The 22755-nt window shown below is 40.9% G+C and overlaps 1 protein-coding gene and 1 long non-coding RNA gene across 41 annotated transcripts in view; one reads left to right on the top strand and one right to left on the bottom strand.

Annotated features, from left to right (window-relative positions):
• Positions 1-22755, top strand: part of EIF4G3 (eukaryotic translation initiation factor 4 gamma 3) — a 455276-nt gene that overhangs the window by 212075 nt on the left and 220446 nt on the right. For 20 of the 40 annotated variants that reach the window (XR_006276414.1, XM_043500143.1, XM_043500137.1 and 17 more), the window contains 4 exons: positions 10084-10179; positions 11507-11620; positions 13156-13200; positions 15449-15481. The exons of 1 other annotated variant lie outside the window; for it this stretch is intronic. Coding sequence is in view for 38 of the 39 variants with exons in the window: in XM_043500143.1 (XP_043356078.1) it covers positions 10084-10179; positions 11507-11620; positions 13156-13200; positions 15449-15481 (288 nt within the window). In the remaining variant the exon portion in view is untranslated. The remainder of the gene's footprint in view (positions 1-10083; positions 10180-11506; positions 11621-13155; positions 13201-15448; positions 15482-22755) is intronic. 19 more of the 40 variants (XM_043500151.1, XM_043500140.1, XM_043500132.1 and 16 more) reach the window with 5 other exon arrangements.
• On the bottom strand, positions 3891-4324 carry LOC122457091. The gene is made up of 2 exons (XR_006276415.1): positions 4249-4324; positions 3891-3966 (listed from the first exon to the last, which is right to left on the bottom strand). It is a non-coding gene; the product is annotated as an uncharacterized LOC122457091 (long non-coding RNA).

Genomic DNA, 22755 nt, shown 5'->3' with positions numbered 1-22755 from the left:
ATGTGGCTTGAGCCCTGTCACAGCAGTGCAGTGTAAAGGGAGCCCAGGCTGGTGGGTCAGGCAGGCTCAGTGGTACCCCAGTTCCCGGTGGCACCCTGGGGAGAACCCATCACAATTAGCATAAGTAGTTGTGGTCCCAAGGAAAAGGAAGTGTATGTATCAGAAGGGTGGTACACATTTCAAAATGATCATATAATTATTATTTTATAAAAATGTTTAAAGTATATATTTTGTGGGCTGGCATCATGATCAGTTGTGGAGAGGCATCATAGTCCCAATGTGGGAATTTAGGAAGAAAATTTGGGTTTAGAAGCCTCTTTATCTAATTAGAATACAACTTTTATCAAAGCCAATATACAGTGTTAAATGTTCCTTACTCTGCACACAGGCTTATAAGACTTCCTGTACCCTGAATATGGAAGTACACCGGGCCCTTGCTAGAACGCAGGGTTTGGGATCCATGCAGGGTTCGGAATCCATGCGCGGTACCACGTTAATGCGGGGACCATACTACCATGGATTCCAATTTAATTATTTAAATTTGGGATCCATCGCTGCAACTGCACTGTATGCGAATCCACGCTATAGCGATGCACACTCTAGTGAGGGTCCGCTGTAGGTCTTATTTGCTTTTGGGGCCCTGTCAACATCCTAGTACTGCTGAATGCAGCTCATGAGTTTCTAAATTGCAGGGAAGACCCAATGATAAACTCAGAGTTATGCATTCCCTTCTGGATCATCAGCTGTTTTCCGAAAGGTGAAATTTTAACGTATCTTGGTGACTCTAGAGTAACATGAAAACCAGTTGTTGATGATAGACGATCCTGTTTGTTTAATTGTGTAATAGGATCATTGCATTTACAAGTTATTTGTCTTAGAATGTCATTCAGGCTGCCACCCACTGGGAGATCAGAGTTCATGTCTGAAGCTTGATCCCTGGGACAGCACAATCTGGAAGTGTTGTAGAGGCAGGTATCTCTAGCTATGTTTGAGTTAGGAATACTTTCATTTATTCTCAAGTCACCCCCCATTGCCTTATGAGTCAGAATCTTTATGTAAACTATTTTTTCATATTTTAGTTAATTTTTTACCAGCAGGAATATTAAGGAGGAATTTTACACTGGGGTGAAAAAAGAAATGTTGATGCCCTGGCTCAGGCCAGAATCTGGGAGGTGTAAAGTTAGCATAAAATTATACCCGGCATGTTTCCTACATTCAGCATAGGAAAGGAGCAACTGAGAAACATAAAGTTTCATGTTTAACTTGCAGTGTCCCCTCTAATTAGGACTTTCTCTGTCATAGTCCCAGCTTCTTCTCCTGAAAGACGCTACAGAAAGGTAATAATTCTGTAGTCATAGTATTGTTATGGATTTCTTGATACGCAGAGATGTATTAGGCACTGTGTCAAAGTAAGACGTGTTCCTTGCCTCAGTGAGCATAGAGTCTAAATTTGAGTGACACAAGTGAGGTAGGGGAGATTAAAGACAAGGGTGACAGTAAGATTCCATGATTATGCAGAAAGGCATGGACATACCTGGGTGGTTTGGTTTTGTTTATACTAACTTTCCATTTCTTCATATCTCATATGTGAGAAAACAGAAATTGTTTCTGCGAAGGGATTTGGATGAGATGAGGACAGTGGCATGTTGGGGGAAGGCTTTCCAATAGGGCTGTCGATTTACTCGCAGTTAACTAATGTGATTAACTCAAAAAAGTCAATTGCAATTAAAAAAATTAATTGTGCTCAATCAGGGTGGATTTGATTTAAATTGATTTAAATCACTAGTCAGGAAGACTCAATTTAATCATGAATTTCTACTTAAAAGTGCATTCTTGTTGGTTGTCATAACTTCAATACATATTCCTCACAACTCAGAGATAGATGTAGGTTTCATTTTTAGAAGGTACACACTATACATTTTTAAAGTGATTTATTTTGAAAACTTTTCAGATTAGTTTTATAGCTATATCAGAAAATGAATGATTGTTTGGTTATTTCAGATAGATAACCTCCCAATGACTTCATAAACATCTCCAATTCAACAGGTTAATCATTAATATTTGGAGGATTTTCTTGCCATGCTGTATTGGGAGGAGAACATCACCAGACAGACATTTAAATTGTTTTATTTAAACAAAACAACAATATTATGTATTCTGGATTTTTTTCTTCAACAGCAAACATATAATATTTTAACAAAACAAGCATATTAATTTTTGAATTTAAACATTCAGGTTTTTTAAAATCAGGTTTGTTTCTGTTAAAATTGTTTTTAACTAAAATAGTTAAATGAAATATTAAAAAAAAATAAATTGATTATGTCTGCCAGATCAACATGAGAAACTTAAAATATTGGCTTCTGCAGCTAACTCAGTCATCTTCACCTTCATTTTCCAGTTTGTTCATAATCTGGAAAAGAAAAACAAGCTTTCCTGCTTTTTCATGTCCCAAATGATTTCTCAATTTGGAATGAATTAGTCCAAAGGAAGAAAATATTCTTTCTGTACCGGCAGAAGAAGCTACTGCTGTTAAAAGTGAGATTATCACTTCAACAGTCTCTGAATCCAAGTGCTTAAGTGACTTCCACCAGTTCACTGGTGTGACTTTATTTAAAACATCATCAGCAAATGTATATTTCTTGAATGGTTCACCCTTAGCTCTGAAGTTTCTTATAGTTGGCATTATGGAGGGATGATTGCTGGATGTCCATGTCATAGCCAACTCCTCTTCTGCAGCAGTTAAGATTTGACCCTGGCACCAAGTATTGAGAATATTTGCAAGAAAATGAACTGGAGATAGTGCTTGTCCCATTCGTTTTTTTAATGCTTGTAATTTAACTCTGTCATTGCATATTTATCTTTTTAAGATCTCGCTCAGTTCTTTCCAAATTTCAACAGCGTCAGCAATAAAACAGCTATTTCCCTGCATTTTGTTCAAGGCTACAGAAATAGGCTTCAGGGTACTCAGCATGTGTTCAACATTTCTCTTAAGCCCAATGTTGAGAACTTTGGCTGTGACAGTGCCATCTATTTTTTACTATTTTGTTCACAAACTGTCATCAGATTAGGCCAGTTCTTCATATTGTGCTCAAAACAGTCCACTATTGAGTTCTATCACACATCTTGTGGGAGAGTTAGCTTGATTCATCCCACTTTTTTTGCTGCAAAGTGGTTGTTACGGAAGTATTTTGCAATTTCAACATTAGCCTTGATTTCTGGAACACTGAAGTCTTCGGCTGGGAGGTACATCAAATAAACATTGCAACCGTATATTGTTAGCTTGGGACTCTCTTCTAAATAATTTCTTCTCATCTTGGATACATTTGCAGAATTGTCTGTGATCTAGCTGCATACTAGACATTTTAATTTTTTTTCCACAGTTTGTTATAGCTTTTACTGCTACTTCTTGTTAAGTATTCTGCTGTTTGTGCATTTCCTGATCTATTAATTGTAAAGACATTCCCGTCTTCTATTGTCACAGAAGCACATACAGCAGGATCATTGTGGACATTGCTCCACCCATCAAGAATCAGGTTAACAATTTCGCCTATAGACCTTTTTGCATACTGCTCAATTTCTCTTTCATACACTTTATCCAGCAATTTGCCTGCAACATCTGCTGTGTTGGGTGGACTGTATCCTGGTCTTAATGACTGAACCATTTTAATGAAGTGTGGGTTCTCAGTCATACGGAAAGGAGAGTTTGTTGCATAAACAAACCGGGCAATTTTTTCATCAGTTACCTCTTTTTGTAATCTTCTGGTTCTTATCACAAACTTATCTATGGTTGTTTCTGAATGGTGGAGATTTTTTTTTCTTTTTGCTACAGGCGATATGCTGTGGCTCTGTAAATACATGATGTAACTAAAACACTATCATTGACAGATAACTCTGAAACTATAGAAAATGATGATGCTCTTGAAGGTGTATAGTCTTCAGAATTCTGTATGTTGAGGATGAATTCTCCTAAACAAAATAAGTCAATGCAGTTATTTAATTATTATTACCATACTGCTCATTTAGTATTATTCATTCTATTCACTGACTGTCAGTACTACTTTAAAGGTGAATTTGAAAAAGGAAGAACTGCCTATTTCAGCTATTTATTTTGTATCACAACTCATCTAAAATGATAGCACCATAGACTAACAACTATATTTTTTGCTCAAACATGAGAATTCAAGAATAGTCAGGAAGGAAGACAAGCAGTCCTTAAGAAAGAAGTATGAAATAAAAAAGTTTACCAACCTGAAGATCCTGCATGTTCAGACATGTTCCTTTCATCATCTTCAATGCAGCTTCCTCCTGAGAACGAACACGTCTCATAATGATGTTTCATTCGGGCAACTAGGCCTTGCATTTCTTTGTATGCCTGTTCATGCTTCGGCCACCATTCCAGAGGACACGTTTTCATGCTGATGATGCTTGTTTAAATAATGCATTAATAACATTTGTGACTGAACTCCGTGGAGGAGAATCATATGGCTCCTGCTCTGTTTTATCCATATTTTTCCATATATTTCATGTTATAGCAGTCTTGGATGACTCATGCAAAGAAGGTACCAATGTGAGATTTCTAAAGATAGCCACAGCACTCAACCCAACGTTTAAGAAGGGACCTCAGGTCATCTAATCCAACCCCCTGTTCAAAGCAGGACCAATCCTCAACTAAATCATCCCAGCCAGTTGTGAAACACTTCTCTAAGAAGAAAAGGAGTACTGGCACCTTAGAGACTAACAAATTTATTTGAGCATAAGCTTTCATGAGCTACAGCTCACTTCATCGAATGCATTCCATTGACACATCCGATGAAGTGAGCTGTAGCTCATGAAAGCTTATGCTCAAATAAATTTGTTAGTCTCTAAGGTGCCACAAGTACTCCTTTTCTTTTTGCAAATACAGACTAACACGGCTGCTACTCTGAAAGTTCTCTAAGAGTTTCTGTGATTCAAGAGGATTTAGGTCATATGTGCTCTTAATTCAATGATTTCATCAGCATTATAATGAACACAGGTTTTTGTTTTTTAATTAACAGATTTGCACCACAGTTTAAGGAATTTAAAACTGAGAAAAAAGAAAAACTGCTTTGATAATAGAAAGGCAGTGCTGCAGTTGGGCAGTGTCATCATTAAATGGCTTAAAATTATTTAGGCAAATACATCTATTAAGGAATTAGGGATGGAGAGTAAATTACATGATAAAATAATGTAAAATTTTTTAATTTAAGTTTTTAAATAGAATGTTCTGAAATTTCTAGTGTAAAAAACCTACAATTGTCAAAACTGTACTACTCCAACTGTTACTTTTGGAATAAGTACCATTGGGCAGATTCTCTGCGACTGTAACTTTATATCAGCAGAGGGTCTGCCCCCATATGCCTCTGACATAGAATCATAGAATCATAGAATCATAGAATATCAGGGTTGGAAGGGACCCCAGAAGGTCATCTAGTCCAACCCCCTGCTCAAAGCAGGACCAAGTCCCAGTTAAATCATCCTAGACAGGGCTTTGTCAAGCCTGACCTTAAAAACCTCTAAGGAAGGAGATTCTACCACCTCCCTAGGTAACGCATTCCAGTGTTTCACCACCCTCTTAGTGAAAAAGTTTTTCCTAATATCCAATCTAAACCTCCCCCATTGCAACTTGAGACCATTACTCCTCGTTCTGTCATCTGCTACCATTGAGAACAGTCTAGAGCCATCCTCTTTGAAACCCCCTTTCAGGTAGTTGAAAGCAGCTATCAAATCCCCCCTCATTCTTCTCTTCTGCAGACTAAACAATCCCAGCTCCCTCAGCCTCTCCTCATAAGTCATGTGCTCTAGACCCCTAATCATTTTTGTTGCCCTTCGCTGTACTCTTTCCAATTTATCCACATCCTTCTTGTAGTGTGGGGCCCAAAACTGGACACAGTACTCCAGATGAGGCCTCACCAGTGTCGAATAGAGGGGAACGATCACGTCCCTCGATCTGCTCGCTATGCCCCTACTTATACATCCCAAAATGCCATTGGCCTTCTTGGCAACAAGGGCACACTGCTGACTCATATCCAGCTTCTCGTCCACTGTCACCCCTAGGTCCTTTTCCGCAGAACTGCTGCCGAGCCATTCGGTCCCTAGTCTGTAGCGGTGCATTGGATTCTTCCATCCTAAGTGCAGGACCCTGCACTTATCCTTATTGAACCTCATTAGATTTCTTTTGGCCCAATCTTCCAATTTGTCTAGGTCCTTCTGTATCCTATCCCTCCCCTTCAGCGTATCTACCACTCCTCCCAGTTTAGTATCATCCGCAAATTTGCTGAGAGTGCAATCCACACCATCCTCCAGATCATTTATGAAGATATTGAACAAAACGGGCCCCAGGACCGACCCCTGGGGCACTCCACTTGACACCGGCTGCCAACTAGACATGGAGCCATTGATCACTACCCGTTGAGCCCGACAATCTAGCCAGCTTTCTACCCACCTTATAGTGCATTCATCCAGCCCATACTTCCTTAACTTGCTGACAAGAATGCTGTGGGAGACCGTGTCAAAAGCTTTGCTAAAGTCAAGAAACAGTACATCCACTGCTTTCCCTTCATCCACAGAGCCAGTAATCTCATCATAAAAGGCGATTAGATTAGTCAGGCATGACCTTCCCTTGGTGAATCCATGCTGACTGTTCCTGATCACTTTCCTCTCCTCTAAGTGCTTCAGGATTGATTCTTTGAGGACCTGCTCCATGATTTTTCCAGGGACTGAGGTGAGGCTGACCGGCCTGTAGTTCCCAGGATCCTCCTTCTTCCCTTTTTTAAAGATGGGCACTACATTAGCCTTTTTCCAGTCATCCGGGACTTCCCCCGTTCGCCACGAGTTTTCAAAGATAATGGCCAAGGGCTCTGCAATCACAGCCGCCAATTCCCTCAGCACTCTCGGATGCAATTCGTCCGGCCCCATGGACTTGTGCACGTCCAGCTTTTCTAAATAGTCCCTAACCACCTCTATCTCTACAGAGGGCTGGCCATCTCTTCCCCATTTTGTGTTGCCCAGCACAGCAGTCTGGGAGCTGACCTTGTTAGTGAAAACAGAGGCAAAAAAAGCATTGAGTACATTAGCTTTTTCCACATCCTCTGTCACTAGCTTGCCTCCCTCATTCAGTAAGGGGCCCACACTTTCCTTGGCTTTCTTCTTGTTGCCAACATACCTGAAGAAACCCTTCTTGTTACTCTTGACATCTCTTGCTAGCTGCAGCTCCAGGTGCGATTTGGCCCTCCTGATATCTTTCCTACATGCCCGAGCAATATTTTTATACTCTTCCCTGGTCATATGTCCAACCTTCCACTTCTTGTAAGCTTCTTTTTTATGTTTAAGATCCGCTAGGATTTCACCATTAAGCCAAGCTGGTCGCCTGCCATATTTACTATTCTTTCGACTCATCGGGATGGTTTGTCCCTGTAACCTCAACAGGGATTCCTTGAAATACAGCCAGCTCTCCTGGACTCCCTTCCCTTTCATGTTAGTCCCCCAGGGGATCCTGGCCATCTGTTCCCTGAGGGAGTCAAAGTCTGCTTTCCTGAAGTCCAGGGTCCGTATCCTGCTGCTTACCTTTCTTCCCTGCGTCAGGATCCTGAACTCAACCAACTCATGGTCACTGCCTCCCAGATTCCCATCCACTTTTGCTTCCCCCACTAATTCTACCCGGTTTGTGAGCAGCAGGTCAAGAAAAGCGCTCCCCCTAGTTGGCTCCCCTAGCACTTGCACCAGGAAATTGTCCCCTACGCTTTCCAAAAACTTCCTGGATTGTCTATGCACCGCTGTATTGCTCTCCCAGCAGATATCAGGAAAATTAAAGTCACCCATGAGAATCAGGGCATGCGATCTAGTAGCTTCCGTGAGTTGCCGGAAGAAAGCCTCATCCACCTCATCCCCCTGGTCCGGTGGTCTATAGCAGACTCCCACCATGACATCACTCTTGTTGCACACACTTCTAAACTTAATCCAGAGACACTCAGGTTTTTCCACAGTTTCGTACCGGAGCTCTGAGCAGTCATACTGCTCCCTTACATACAGTGCTACTCCCCCACCTTTTCTGCCCTGCCTGTCCTTCCTGAACAGTTTATAACCATCCATGACTGTACTCCAGTCATGTGAGTTATCCCACCAAGTCTCTGTTATTCCAATCACGTCATAATTCCTTGACATCACCAGGACCTCCAGTTCTCCCTGCTTGTTTCCAAGGCTTTGTGCATTTGTATATAAGCACTTGAGATAACCTGTTGATCGCCCCTCATTCCCAGTATGAGGCAGGAGCCCTCCCCTCACAGACCTTCCTGCCTGTGCTTCCTCCCGGTATCCCGCTTTCCCACTTACCTCAGGGCTTTGGTCTCCTTCCCCCGGTGAACCTAGTTTAAAGCCCTCCTCACTAGGTTAGCCAGCCTGCTGGCAAAGATGTTCTTCCCTCTCTTCGTAAGATGGAGCCCGTCTCTGCCCAGCACTCCTCCTTCATGGAACACCATCCCATGGTCAAAGAATCCAAAGCCTTCTCTCCGACACCACCTGCGTAGCCATTCGTTGACCTCCACGATTCGACGGTCCCTACCCAGGCCTTTTCCTTCCACGGGGAGGATGGACGAGAACACCACTTGCGCCTCCAACTCCTTTATCCTTCTTCCCAGAGCCACGTAGTCCGCAGTGATCCGCTCAAGGTCATTCTTGGCAGTATCATTGGTGCCCACGTGGAGAAGCAGGAAGGGGTAGCGATCCGAGGGCTTGATGAGTCTCGGCAGTCTCTCCGTCACATCACGAATCTTAGCCCCTGGCAAGCAGCAGACTTCTCGGTTTTCCCGGTCAGGGCGGCAGATAGATGACTCAGTCCCCCGGAGGAGAGAGTCCCCGACCACCACCACCCGCCTTCTCCTCTTGGGAATGGTGGTCGTGGAACCCCCAACCTCAGGACATTGCATCTCATGCCTCCCAACCAGCGGAGTCTCCTTCTGCTTTCTCCCCCCAGACCTATCATCTGGTCCACTCTCCGCAATGGTACCTGTGGAGAGAACATGAAAGCACAGTTTTAGGCCATTTTGCTATGCTCTGAACACTTTATAAGGACAGCGACTTATAATAGTTGCATGCTACTTACTTTTTTGTCATCTGTCTCATTTTTGGAGCATTTGTCAGCAGCACCTTGTTATTCTAAGTTTTCTCAGAAATTTATAGAGAATGGTATTTAAATTAGCACGTGGACCAGAGGATTCAAACAATGCAGAACTTTTTAATTGATAAGCACTATTCATCATGATTAAGGCTACAGTTTTGTCACTGAGATTGTGAAAGTCACGGAATCCGTGACTTCCAAAGACCTCTGTGACTTCAGGTCCCCGGCTGCAACGGCTGGGTAGGGAGACCCCCGCAGCTCCCCAGCTATGGCAGTGGCAGAGAGATCCCTGCAGCTCCCCAGCTGTGGCGGGGGATCCCCACAGCTCTCTGCCCGCTGAGGTGAGGCAGAGGGATCCCCACAGCCCCAGCCGCCATGGGGAATGTGTGGGGAAGGGCAGGGGGACCCCTGCAGTTCTCCACTATGGCGGTGGCAGAGGGGATCCCTGCAGCTCCCTGCCACGGGGAGGGAGCTGGGGGACTCTGCAGCTTCCCACCACCATGGGGGCAGAGAGACCCTGGAGCTCTGAGCCCCCACAGGTGGTGGGAGCCCTGGAGCTCCCAAGCACCCCGCAGCTGCCCAGCCCCTTCCCATTTTATCATGGATATTTTTAGTAAAAGTCACGGACAGGTCACGGGCAATAAAGAAAAAATCACTGAAACCTGTGAGCTATCCCTGACTTTTACTAAAAATATCCATGACACAATCTTAGCCCTAATCATGATCTCCTCTGCTGAGGTTTTTTAAGAAAACGAATGTGATGTTGTGTGCACCATATAAATAAATTGGTAGACATTTCATCTCAACAGAAGAGAAATCTGTCTATTTTAACTACCTTATCTCAACTGTAATCACCCAGTTCATCTGACGGTGTGTTTTGGTGCCTTTAATTTACTTCTCTCTGAATAAATTATTTGGTATATTAACATTTTTTCTCTGTTCTCTGCCAGGCCCCTTACCCCTCAGGGCAGAATGCCGCTCCAGCCACATTGGTGTACCCCCAAACTCCTCAAACAATGAACACACAGCCTCAGACCCGCTCTCCGGTAAGGGAGCACTTGTTTGCTCTAGTTTCTGTTCTTTCTCTCTCATTTGTATGTCTTTCTATGTGTACAGTAGCATTTCTCTGGAAAATGTTTTATTGACTTCTGGAAGCAATTTCCAAATAGCAAATCTTTATTGCATTTTTAAACGCTTTCATGTTAGGAGAAGTTTTTTTCAAGGTAGCTTATGTGAAAGGAAAGCGATGGAGGGATTCTCATCTACTTCCCAATGGCATGGTTTATTTTTAGTGTATTCTCACTCAGGTTCACCTCATTTTAGGACTTTAGATTCATTATCAGTGTCTTTCTCTTTGCTTCATTTTTTTTCTTTGTAGAAACATTTGATTAAGTGTTAGAACAAAGATCAGTAAATTCAATCAGTAATCAATTAAATTAAAGTAGCACTCTGTCTGCAGTGGCTCAGGGAACATGACTTCTGAATCATTGCCACTGGATCAGTTCGAACTCTTTAATATATCACTGTGTACATGCAACTTTATATAGTTTCTGAATCTCAGAATCTTTTTGTGGTAAGTCCTTTTCATCAAACTTTGGACTCTAACATCCTCCTTTTATGCATATTTTAATACTGTTCTCCTATTTTAGGCCTCTGACTCCCTGAAACCAGCCTCATGTTGGGAAATCTGTGCTTGTAGTGCAATTCCATCTGATGCTAGGAGGTCCTCCTGCAGCATCAATGCTTATCCCTACTTTTGGAGGCAGAGTAGATCACCTCCGCTGTACCTGAAGCCTCAGCTAGCCCAGGGAGCAGCAGTACCTCTGTCCCTTCAAGCACCACATCTCCTGTGTCGTAAAATTTTCGGTTACCACTAAAGTTGCTGCACCATCTCCAGCACTCTTCTTTTTTTAAAGTGGAATGCTGCTGAAGGGTGGCAACTGAAAGTCTTCAAGACAGCAGTCTTCTGTTTATCAGGTATAATACAGGGCAAACTCCCACACTTTCCACCCACCAATGTGCCTTAACCCAGTTCGGAACTTTCACCTCTAGGGAATTCAGAGAAGGGTTAGTTTCTGTGGCCTATTGAGTCCTTGATCTCTGTGCTGAGAGAGCCTATTAATTCCAGGTTTGATGTTGTTTTATGACATGGACAGCAGCATATTTGTAACTGGGAAGAGATCCCCAACTCATTTCATTTAGTACCCAGTTCTAATCAGTAATTTGGAATACTGGTGATGGTAAATCTTTTCTCTGTAAGTAAGATCATCATCTTTATCGCTAATTGTTGAAAAGCAAGAGTAAATTTACATGGTTAGAACTGGAGCAAAAACTGACTGAAGAGCTGCATCTCTAAACCAGTTTTTTTGACAGCCCAGCAGAACAGTGCCAATACATTGCACAGACAACTGGAAGAGGAGGAAGGTTTTGGAACAGAATCCGGTTTACAGGTCCCTGGCTGGAGGAGGCTGGATAAAATACTGCATTGTAAGCAATATAACAAACTGTACTCCTTCTTGCAGGCAATTGTGCCAATGGCACTGTTTAATTTTTTGTTGTTTTTTTACCACATGATTTTGTTGACTGATCTACAGAAATGCACTGATTGCTTCTTTAATAAAAACATGAGATACCATGGCAGTTTCTGCCAGGTTAAATGGTGAAAGAATGGTTTGGGAGGGTCTGATCTTTCAGGATTTAGACAGGAAGAATTTGGGCTTACACTTAAAGGGGTGACACTTTCAGAAAATTTGGCTGAAAATTCAGAAAATTGTAGGGATTTTGCCACATAATTAGAGAAAATAATGAAGAAGAGTTTGTCTGCAGTTGTCAGCTATTTTTCTGTGGTCATGAACTATTTTATTTTAAACTATCCTGTATGCAGTTTTTGCCATCTGCTCTGCTAGTGACCATTACCACTCCATTACTAAAAAAACGCACATATAACATTCCATTACAACCCCTATCCCCAAAACAAATGCATGACTAGCTGGTCCTGAACTACTCTTGCGTTTTGTTCTGGGTTTGATTTATTTTAGTTTTATCTTCTTTTCTGGTGGCGATGGGAGGGTGAAGAGGGGATGAGAAAGATGGCGTGATAATTCCTTTGCCATCCTGGGATTCTCTAGTGTAGTCCAATCGATCACACAGCTGACCAGCTGGTGAGGATAGGTAAGCTGTTGCACTGATGAAGTGACCCTAATACTGCGTTCTAGAGCAGCCAAAGCTTACTCCATTCTATTTCTGCATTAAAGGGCCATTGGCAATTGCACAGTCTAGGCTTTTCTATTCTTCCTTGGACAGCTGCCTTTGCAATTCAAGTGGCTTCAAATATTTTCCCATTTAGTTTTTCTAGTGTCATTTCTATTTGATACCAAGAATTTCAAAGTTCAGTTCCAGTTGGGGAAAAAGTTTTAAATACTGGTCAGCCCACATATAATTACTGCTTTACTTCCATTTCCTATTATCAATCCCAACCCTAAACACTAGTTTATTTTAAAGCAATCTGTCTAATGTAGAGAAATTTCTGAAAAACATGATCTGGGAGAAGGGAATGTAGTGGCTATTGTAATAACCCATAAAAAGTGGTTATATTCATGCAGTGTGCAAAATCTACATCAACATATGTACAAGTTGCCAGCAGTGCGCAAAAGGGTTTGTGAGTGAGACCAATAAGGACGTGAGTGGCAGAAATATTGGATCTGGGTTTCACAGGAGGCTGTTTTCCTCTGTATCTACTACCTTCACCATCTAAATAAAAAACGAAGTATTTTTACTCTGAGCCAGCAGTGACTACAGTTTGTTCTGTTGCTTACAGCTACCAATAGAAGTAAAGAATATTGTCAAGAAGAATTATGAAAATCAATAGCCAATGGTGACCAGTGCAAAATAGACTAGGATACTTTTCCACTAACTTTGAGGTTTTATTTTAATTTTTTCTTATAACATGTATTACTTTTTATTAATGGAATATATTTTGGCTTAAGTATTCTTAAAATGTAACTTTACAACTCTTATTTCAGAGCCAATTAAAAGTTAGAATTTTCCATGGAACAGTGATAAAACAGGTACTTCTGCTCTCAGATTAATCAACACTGGTTTTTGCACCCCACAACTCTCTTTGTAGGGTTTTTGAAGCAAATTGCTTTTTCTGCTTTCATTGGCAGATAAAATAGAGCCTGTAGTCCATCAGGAAATATTTATGTTGGTGCCTTGTCCTTGTCAGGGGAAGTGCTATCCTGTTTTCTCAGCTGTGAGACAGAAGAAACGAAACCCATACTCTGCTTTTGGGATTCTTCCAGTGAAAAATCTGACATGAATTGTAATCTGTGCATCATCTCCTTAGAATCATCATAGTCTCCGTTTACTACTGCAAGTGAAGGGTCAATAAAGCCACCACCCTCCAATATACCTAAAGGTTTCAGAAAGGGGTTAGAAGCTGTGTGTACCAAATGTCTCTTTAGTATATCACATGACAAATTGCCAAAACTATTAAAGCTGAAACTTTAATTTTTTAGTCTAATAAATTGACATTTTCATGTGTTTTAAAATCTGAGGTTTAGTGGAAATGTCACACGGGACAGTTTAGGGTGGAAAAGAAATAAAGTTGTATATGATTTGTAAATTGGTACTGTAAATTATACTTTATACACTCTTATGGTAGAAATAGACTGTGTGCATTTCTTCTTCCTGAAGATTTTGATTATTCTGCGTCCAACTGTAATGAATAGATGAAGGTAGGAGAAATATATGAACACTGTAGAATAAACTATAGTATTTATAGACTGCTGCTTGGAATTATTAAATATAGGCAATTTTTAAAAATGTTTCTAAAGGGGAAAGGAAAATCAATTCGATCAGTGGTGAATGCTTGTTTTGCTTCTGTCATATTTGGTGGTGTTAGGAACATTAAGAAGCAGTGAAATGGGGCTGTAATCCAGCCTTACCCCATTTACTTATTTTTATTTATTTGTTTATCTGTTTGTTACTTTCTATTTGGGAGAAATAAAAACTCAGTAACTTGAAACCAGCCTTTGTCACCTATTTAGAATAGTTTAACTATCCCTGTAGTTTGTATATGAAATGTACAAACTTCACTGATAGGTGTACTTTTCTGCCCTTATTTTTCTTTATTAAATTCCCATTTTAGAACATATGGTAGCACATGAAAAGAAAGTAATATGTATTAAATCAGTCTCTGCTCAAGTACCATGAATTAGCAGAGCTGTACTGCTTTGCTTGCCTCCCTATGTGTCTTACATTACTGGCAGGCACAGCTAACAAGAGGGAGAAGTGCACACACAGTGTTTTGCTGCTGTGCATAAAAAGTCAATGTGGGATCTAATTTAATGTACTCTGTTTAATTATTTGAGCTGTTATTAATAGATTACCAGATATCATTCCAGGAAAGACTGGAGTTCAGTTAACAAACTGAGAATTAAGGGCTTAAATGCTTAACTTGAATTCTTCTAAGAGATACCCTTTCATTTTTATTTATATTTTCCATGCCTTGCATTCATTTTTATTTCCATTTTAACACTTAGCGAATTACCAGAGAATGTTCAAAATGTTCATTGCGTGTGTTAAACGCTGAATCCATTCCCCCATTATAATGTGAGGGGGTGGGAAGTGATTTAATGATATGTGCCCAGAACTGGGAAACAGGAACTCCTAAGTTCTGTCCATTGGCAAACTCTGTTTTCCTGGACAAATCATGGGTTAACCTATTTGCTTCAGTTCCCTCATTTGTAAAATTGGGATAACAATACTTAGCACCACATGTCTGTAAATACTTTGTAGATGAAATGCACTATATATGTGCAAATTATTGTTTTAGTCTTGTTTGCCTTGCAGAGATTTTCATGCATTCCCTGTAGTGTGCAGGACACTAGAAAGGCTTACCTGGCTGTTATTACCTATTGCAGTGTTGTAAGCAGAGGTGTCCCCTCCACTCTCCAAAAACTTGAGTCAGTCAAACCACTTTAAGGATATCCACTTGTCTTAAACACTTAATATTTAACCTTTTTCTCTGGACTGTATTAAGAATTTCTATATTCATATAGTAGAATGCCTTTAAGATGACTAGCAACTTTGGTCGTTGCTCTTCCAGCTCTTGGGCAGCCCACTATCACTGGAGTGGTGTTAACCTGTTATATTGTAGTACCTGTCTGTCACTGTCCTTCAGCAAAGCTTTGACTTTTTGTGGTTTTTCTTGTGGGTTTATTTTGCATGTAGTATGACATTTCGTTTTTTGTTGTGGTCTTTCTGACTCTTTGTGCCTTTCCTTTTGTGTTTGTTTCTCCCGCCTTTCCTCAGTTTGCAGCGGGGCCTCGACCTGCCCATCACCAGGTACAGTACCCTTGCCCGTTCGTTATCACCCTAAACTAATCTGTTGAGAGAAGGGGGAGATTGGAGTTTATCCACCTACTAACTTTAAAAATGCAAGCTTGCTTTGTGAGCCATATCCTTTCCAAACATTAGCACGTGCTATAACCTTAGCTAACAAGCAACCATAATATCCCATTATGCTTTGCCTCCTAATTAATTTCACTGCACTTACTATTAACAATCCCATTAAAAACATTTGCTTATCTTAAAAAAAAAAAAAAAAAAAGGTAGGAAGACTATTTCCAGGTATCTTTCAGATTTTCTTGCATTTGGGGGAATCTCTGAAACTTACTCGAAACTTCAGATGGCTTCAAAGGAGAGTAGGATATCCAGTACACACAGATTCCTTTGAAAATATCAGCCTTTAAATTCTAATGGCTTTTAACAAGTCATATTAGTTGCCAATTTCTTTGTGGGTACTGTGAGAAAACTATTATAGATACCTTTGTTGTTCCCAGTATATACAGTCACATGAGGAAGACAGGTTTCAGAGTAGAGTAGATTTATATAAATCTCTCCTCTGTTTTTTCCACCAAATGCATCCGATGAAGTGAGCTGTAGCTCACGAAAGCTTATGCTCTAATAAATTTGTTAGTCTCTAAGGTGCCACAAGTACTCCTTTTCTCCATGAGGAAGACATGCTTTCTAGAACAGGGCAGAAAAGAAGAGTTTAAAGAATAATGACACTTAATGCATCTACTCATTCACTTACACACAGAAACCACATGTGAGGAAGAAATTATCATTTGTTACTGTTTATGCATAGTTTTAAGCTCACTTGTTGCTATGGATTTTAATGGATAGGCTTATGGTGAGGGAAGAACCATTAAAGGTGAATGTATTTGCACCTGCCCTTTACTGTATACTAATAAGCACCATGACAGAATTTGTAACTTGCTGGGAGACCTACCATTTCCTTTTCTTAACCTTCTCTGAACTTCTCTGAAGTTCTGTGGTTATAAAAGGAGTTAAAGGAAAACTAGTAACAGTTCAAAGATGAGAAATATTCATGAGTTCTTTTCTAGATTATTTACTAAAAGACAAAATTTGTGTTTAGTGTGTCTTGCTAAAATTCTCTCCTAAAATTAGTGTGAACCAGGTGTTCCTGCTATATGAAGAATTTGGATCTAGAGATTTGCAGATCTTTAACAGTTAGCGGTGTATAATACCAGTACAGCATAAAAAGTGTTTGGTTGCGTTACAATTATAATCGAGTTAGGAATCCTATTACAATATGATTAAAATGGTTTTATCCATTGGACCCAGCTGTGACCCTATAACTGGGTTTCAACCTGGGAATGTCCAAGATTTTAGTACGCTTACAAAACCAATACATATCTTAACTTTGTTGCATCCAGGTTCTTGACTCAGTTGTTGTATAAATAGAATTCTCTCTCTCAGAAACAAGAATTTATTAGAAGCACACTAAGACCTAGATTCTTACCTGTTCCCAGTATCCTCTGGACACAGTTCTGTGTATGTGAGGGGGAAGAATGGGATTGGTGTATCACAGGCTAATCCTGAGACTGATTCTATGCCTGTGTAGTCCCCGGAGTAGTTTATATAAGGAGTTCTCAACCTTTTACTTTCTGAGGCCTTTCCCCCCCTCACCCTTCCACATGCTATAAAAATTCCATGGCCCACATGTGGCGCAACAACCGTTTTTCTGCACATCCAGTAGATTAAAAGCCAGGGCTGGCATTAGGGGTTAGCCAGCAGGGCAGTTGCCCAGAGCCCCATGCCACAGGGGGCCCCGTGAAGCTAAGTTGCTTGGGCTTTGGCTTCAGCCCTGGGTGGTGGGGCCCGGGCTTCAGCTTTCTGCCTTGGGCCCCAGCCAGTCTAACACTGTCCCCTCTCTGTTTTATTTTGGTGGCTCCCAGAAAGGCCCCCCAGAAGGCCCTGGACCGCTATTGGAGAACCTCTGATTTATATTATGCCAGTGCCAAAGGGTGATTATGGAGGGAATCTGATACTAAACCTGAAAACTGACACTGAGAATGTTGTTTCAGAGTAGCAGCCATGTTAATCTGTATTCGCAAAAAGAAAAGGAGTACTTGTGGCACCTTAGAGACTAACAAATTTATTTGAGCATAAGCTTTCGTGAGCTACAGTAAATGGATCCGATGAAGTGAGCTGTAGCTCACGAAAGCTTATGCTCAAATAAATTTGTTAGTCTCTAAGGTGCCACAAGTACTCCTTTTCTTTTTGAGAATGTTGTGCCATCATGTTAGGAATCTTGGGGCTAACTTAAATTATTATTCCCATGTGAACTGAAAAAAGTTACAAATCACTATGTTGCAAAGTCTTTTCTCTCATGGGTTAATTAAAATGTTATGCAGTTGTTACTTTGAGAACCCAGAACCAGAATTTTTTTTATGCAAAACATTTACCAAATACTGAAATTTACTATATTGGGTACCAACTTTTGCTATAATTGATATTTGGAAAAAAAGAATTTTTGTCTTCTAACACAGTATCAGGAAGAACAGGTTTTTATCCTAAATTTAAATTTTCTGTGTAATATGCACATTATATCATGGTTAAGTCTTATGCATTGATTCTATATCACTGTGAATGAACACATATAATACAGAGTATTCTTTAGTGCTATTTCCTGTAATTATTGTATCATTAATATGCTCTGATGAGCATGACTTACGTTCTCAAAGTGACTGGCAACTTTATAAAGAATTTATTTAAAATATATTATGAACATGTCAGTTATAATTATTTGAAACCTGTTGATGCTATAAAAAACAAAATTGAAGCTCTTGTGATTTCATAACCTCTGAAAGCCCAGTTTTAATGTTTTTCAAGTAAACAACAACCAAAGTCAAATGAAAATAGCTGCCATGGTTTTGTTGAAAAGCTAATGAATTGCTCCTCTCTCTCTTATCAGCAAATGTATTTCCTGGGGTGGAGGATGTGTATGAATGTGGGGAACGGTACATACATGGAGCCAGGAAGGGAAGCAGGAGGGTGGAGGGAGGTGTTCTTCACTCCCCACCTCTCTGTATGGAGCCATGGGGGAATGTTCTCTTTTCCCACCCCATCCTTGAAGATAGAGATAGTATGGGAGTGTGATCTCCACACGTGGAGCAAGGTTCAATGGAGATGGGGAACCAAAGCGCATGCTGATGGTTCCACTGTGGGAGCAGTTAGCTTTTTTTCCATTAGTGGATATTTGAAAGGACAGAGAGGCTGTGAAGGAACGTGGCTGGTACAACCATGGTGCTAGTGCTTAAACTAGTGCCATGGTGTAGTAGAACCTGTTTTATATGTTTTTATTATTTCTTTTAATTTTTAAAATCATCCATCCCACACACTCTGGCTAATGAAAGATAAAAAATAAAGTACAGAATTTGATGAGCACTGCTAATACTGGAAGACTTTCATCCACTAATAAACTACATACCATCACCTTCAGGCAAAACTTGGAAAAAGAAATGAGCCTTACATCATTCCTTTTAGGTCAGCACTCAGGCTTTTGCAGGACAGTTAGGGAAGTAAATTCCAGAGCCAAGGGCCCTCCACTGCAAAATATCTGTCTCTGGTACCCAGATCTTTAAATTCAGAGAGAGTTTTAACTCAAGTTCCCCAGCTCATCTCAGTGAGATGGTGAAGGTGCAATTATCTCAGCCAAGATCCAAGCCAGATTAAAGATCAGAGACACACTCTGACTTGTACCTGGTGGTAAGTGCACGTCTCACATCCACTAAGAAAACAGCATTCTTCGAAAGTGTTTCCATCTTTCCTGTGCAGATACTCCCTCTCCCTCTCTTAGGGTCAGGGAAAATGTTATCCTGCCAGTCAATTCTTCTCTTTCTCTTCTACCTCAAAATTAATAACAAAGGAGTTGTCTAAGGCTGTGGAGAGACATAATTAAAAGAAGAAAACAGCCTTAATGTACCAGTCTGATTTGGTTGTAATCTTGACAATTTGTTGCTTTATCCTTGTGCTTCCATTGTTACTTTTTTCAGCCTTTTGCAAAGCCATGTCTGCTAATGGATCTGTAACAATTACTAGTCTTTAATTGACCTGGACATATGTAGACAAATGGCTAATGTTTATTATGTTTAAAATAAATGTAGCTTGTTTGCAGTACTCCTGCTAGAGAGACTTCCTTTATTTTTCAGTCGTATGGGGTACGCTTCACAGGCTTTTCAGTGAAAATGATGGTTTCGTTTAGAAGCATGTCTTTTGCATATGGCAAAGCAAGCTCTTTCCCTCTCCTTTCAGAGTTCTTGATGATTTAGAACGCATAGAGTTTATCTCATGCATTGCAATACGCCAACACATAGACAAAGGAGTATTCAGCTAGGCCAGTGGCTAAAGAGCATAATGTAGAAAATCCACTGAAAACCATATGGGACTAGAAATAGTCTGAAGAAAACAATCCTGCATCAATTGGGGATGGACTAGATGAGACCTTGTAACGGGGTCAGCACCCATCTCTCATGAGTGCCCCCTTTTCTCTGGCCAATATACCTGCAATTAGTCTTTTCAGCGAGGCAGCACCCACTTCGCATGGGTAGCCCCCTTTGGTTGGTTGAGTGTGAGCCTGCTTTTAGTTTTAGTTCTTATTTCGGGGTGGCACCTGCCTCTCGTGAGCATCCCCTGTCTGATGGTTCTCTTGGTGGGTCTTCAGCAACTCAGCCCTTAGGCCAAGATGCATACACTATCCCCCTTTCCGGGGTATACAGTCCCAAGTTTTTATCACGGCCTTGGTATGGGGCTATAGCTCTTAGGCTTCCTCCCAGAGACTCTGCCTTCTTCAACCACCAAGTCATGGCCCATCTCAGTACCCGCAGCTGATGGTGTTTCAGCAGGCCTCCCTAGGCTCAGTCTTCAATCAGGCCAGCGGGACCCATCTCATTACCCTTGCTAGCCAGGCCAGGTTCTGTGCTCGGTCCCCCTGGGCTTCAGCCTGCCCGCACTGACCTTCTGCTGGTCCTGCTGCTCTTCCCGCCAGCCAGGCACCTGGTCTTCAGCAGCCTGGGCTTCATGTCATGTTAGACAGCAATTTTCTAGTGTTGTGTAAGATACCTTGCTGCATTTATTTCACAGTGATTAGAACTTTGTTAGGTCTTGCAGTACTTAGGCCAGGTTTACTCTACAAACTTATATCGGTATAACTACGTTGCTCAGGGGTCTGAAAAATCCACACCCCTGAGTGATATAGTTATACCGACGTAACCCCAGTGTAGATAGTGCTATGTCAATGGGAGAGTTTCTCTTGTCAATGTAGCTACCACCTCTTGGAGAGGTGGATTAACTACACTGACAGGAGAAGCTCTTCTCTGGGTGCAGTAGCATCTTCATTAAAGCACTAAAGTAGTGAAGCTGTGCTGCTGCAATGCTGTATGTGAAGACGAACCCATAGTCTTAAAGAGAGGGAGGGATTTGTGGGAGAGGTTGTCAGGAATAGGTTGCTGGTGTTGAGGATTTCTAACAATAACCACATCATGGACCTCCTTACCCTAAATGCTGGTCCTGACTCTGTAATGCATGTGCTCCAAGACAGGTTTCAGAGTAGCAGCCTTGTTAGTCTGTATTCGCAAGAAGAAAAGGAGTACTTGTGGCATCTTAGAGACTAACAAATTTATTTGAGCATAAGCTTTCATGAGCTACAGCTCACTTCATCGGATGCATCCGATGAAGTGAGCTGTAGCTCACGAAAGCTTATGCTCAAATAAATTTGTTACTAAGGTGCCACAAGTACTCCTTTTCTTCATGTGCTCCAAGGTAACACTTGTATACAGGGGAATGAACTGTGGACAGTTTCAACCTCAATTCTGAATTTCCTTGCTCTTGTCAAGGAAGGCATTGTTAGCATTACGTCAGCCTTGTGTGTTTGCATATAAACGTGACATTAAATTGTTAGCAAAACAGAGTTGCAAAATACCGCCCTCCAGGAGTAGGTTTAGATATTGGCAACTTAACTTGGGAGGGGAAGGAGAGAGGATAGGGTATAAAATATTTTGGCAGCTAGGGCTTGTTTTGAATGCCTGAACCTATATACAGATTAGATGTACGCTCATGCTTCGGTGGATTTCTGCTTTTTTCTAGAATTAAGGCCTTAGTTTTTTTCATTTGGAAGGGTTTCCTGTATCTAAAAATAATGAAGTAAATTCTGCTAGAGAATAATAATAATAATAATAAAAATAATGAAGTAAATTCTGTCACGTTGGATTGACTTTTTTTTTTTTTAACTTGGTTCTCCCGTACCCCCTTGTACAATAACAAGAAGGATATTCTCCCTGCTCCCTCTTAAAGACTCACTTTCTTTGGGAGCTCCACTAATATTGACCCACATGTTAGTATGGCATTGCAACCCAAGGCTCGGGTTTGCAAATCCTCTCACTCAAATTTGACATCCCTCCACTCCCTCCCCCCAAAAAAGAAAAAGTTTTGGTTCTCCTGCACCACCCGGTTGACAACCTATTCTCTAAACAATGGGTGGTATTCTCCTCTCACATTAGTTGACAGAATTGTAACTTGTTGATTTCCCAGTGTCTGTCTTTTTAGAAGTAATTAAATCATTCTGCCTTTGCTCCCCTTCGCCCAAGAATCATAACTGGCTGTCAGCAACTTTTGCTATGACATATGCAGTATTATTTTTTAAAACCCAGCAATCTCCTCACTGTGGGTTCACTTTGAACTCAGAGCTGCAAGGATGGATAGTTATGTAACAGTTTCATGTAAGGCCTCAAGCTTGATAGTTATGTAACAGTTTCATGTAAGGCCTCAAGCTTGCTAAGCATGCCATGTGTTTTGGAAGGCACTATGTTTTGGTTCTAAGTGCACTTTCATTCTACTTGTGACAGCAGAAAGAGGAGCCAGTTTGTTTCTCAAGAAGTAGAATTGTTTTAGAATTGAATTCCTGTGACTTTACAGACAGCTTCAGATGGTCTTTTAGACACACTGATTGATGGTAAAAAGCCATACACAAATCAGTAATTTCCATTTCCATACATTTCTTCACTATTTTGGTGGCCTATATTGCATATTTCCTAGCAGGTTTATTTGTTTGCTCCTAAGAAGGGAGTGACCTTGTTGGAGGAGAAAGGCAGGTTTCACATACTTCAATTCCAACGTTGAAGGACCACACTCTTTATTTTTTGTATTTGAAAATAATAATGATTTTTTTTCTATGGTAGCTGTGAACACGTGATATTGACTGTAGATACTGGCCTGGCAAGCTGTCACACTAATTTGGGTAGTGGAGAAACTCT

The sequence above is a fragment of the Dermochelys coriacea genome, chromosome 18 (assembly GCF_009764565.3).
Source record: "Dermochelys coriacea isolate rDerCor1 chromosome 18, rDerCor1.pri.v4, whole genome shotgun sequence".
In the NCBI taxonomy this organism is placed as follows: Eukaryota; Metazoa; Chordata; order Testudines; family Dermochelyidae; genus Dermochelys; species Dermochelys coriacea.
This window is presented reverse-complemented; position numbering and strand designations above follow the sequence as displayed.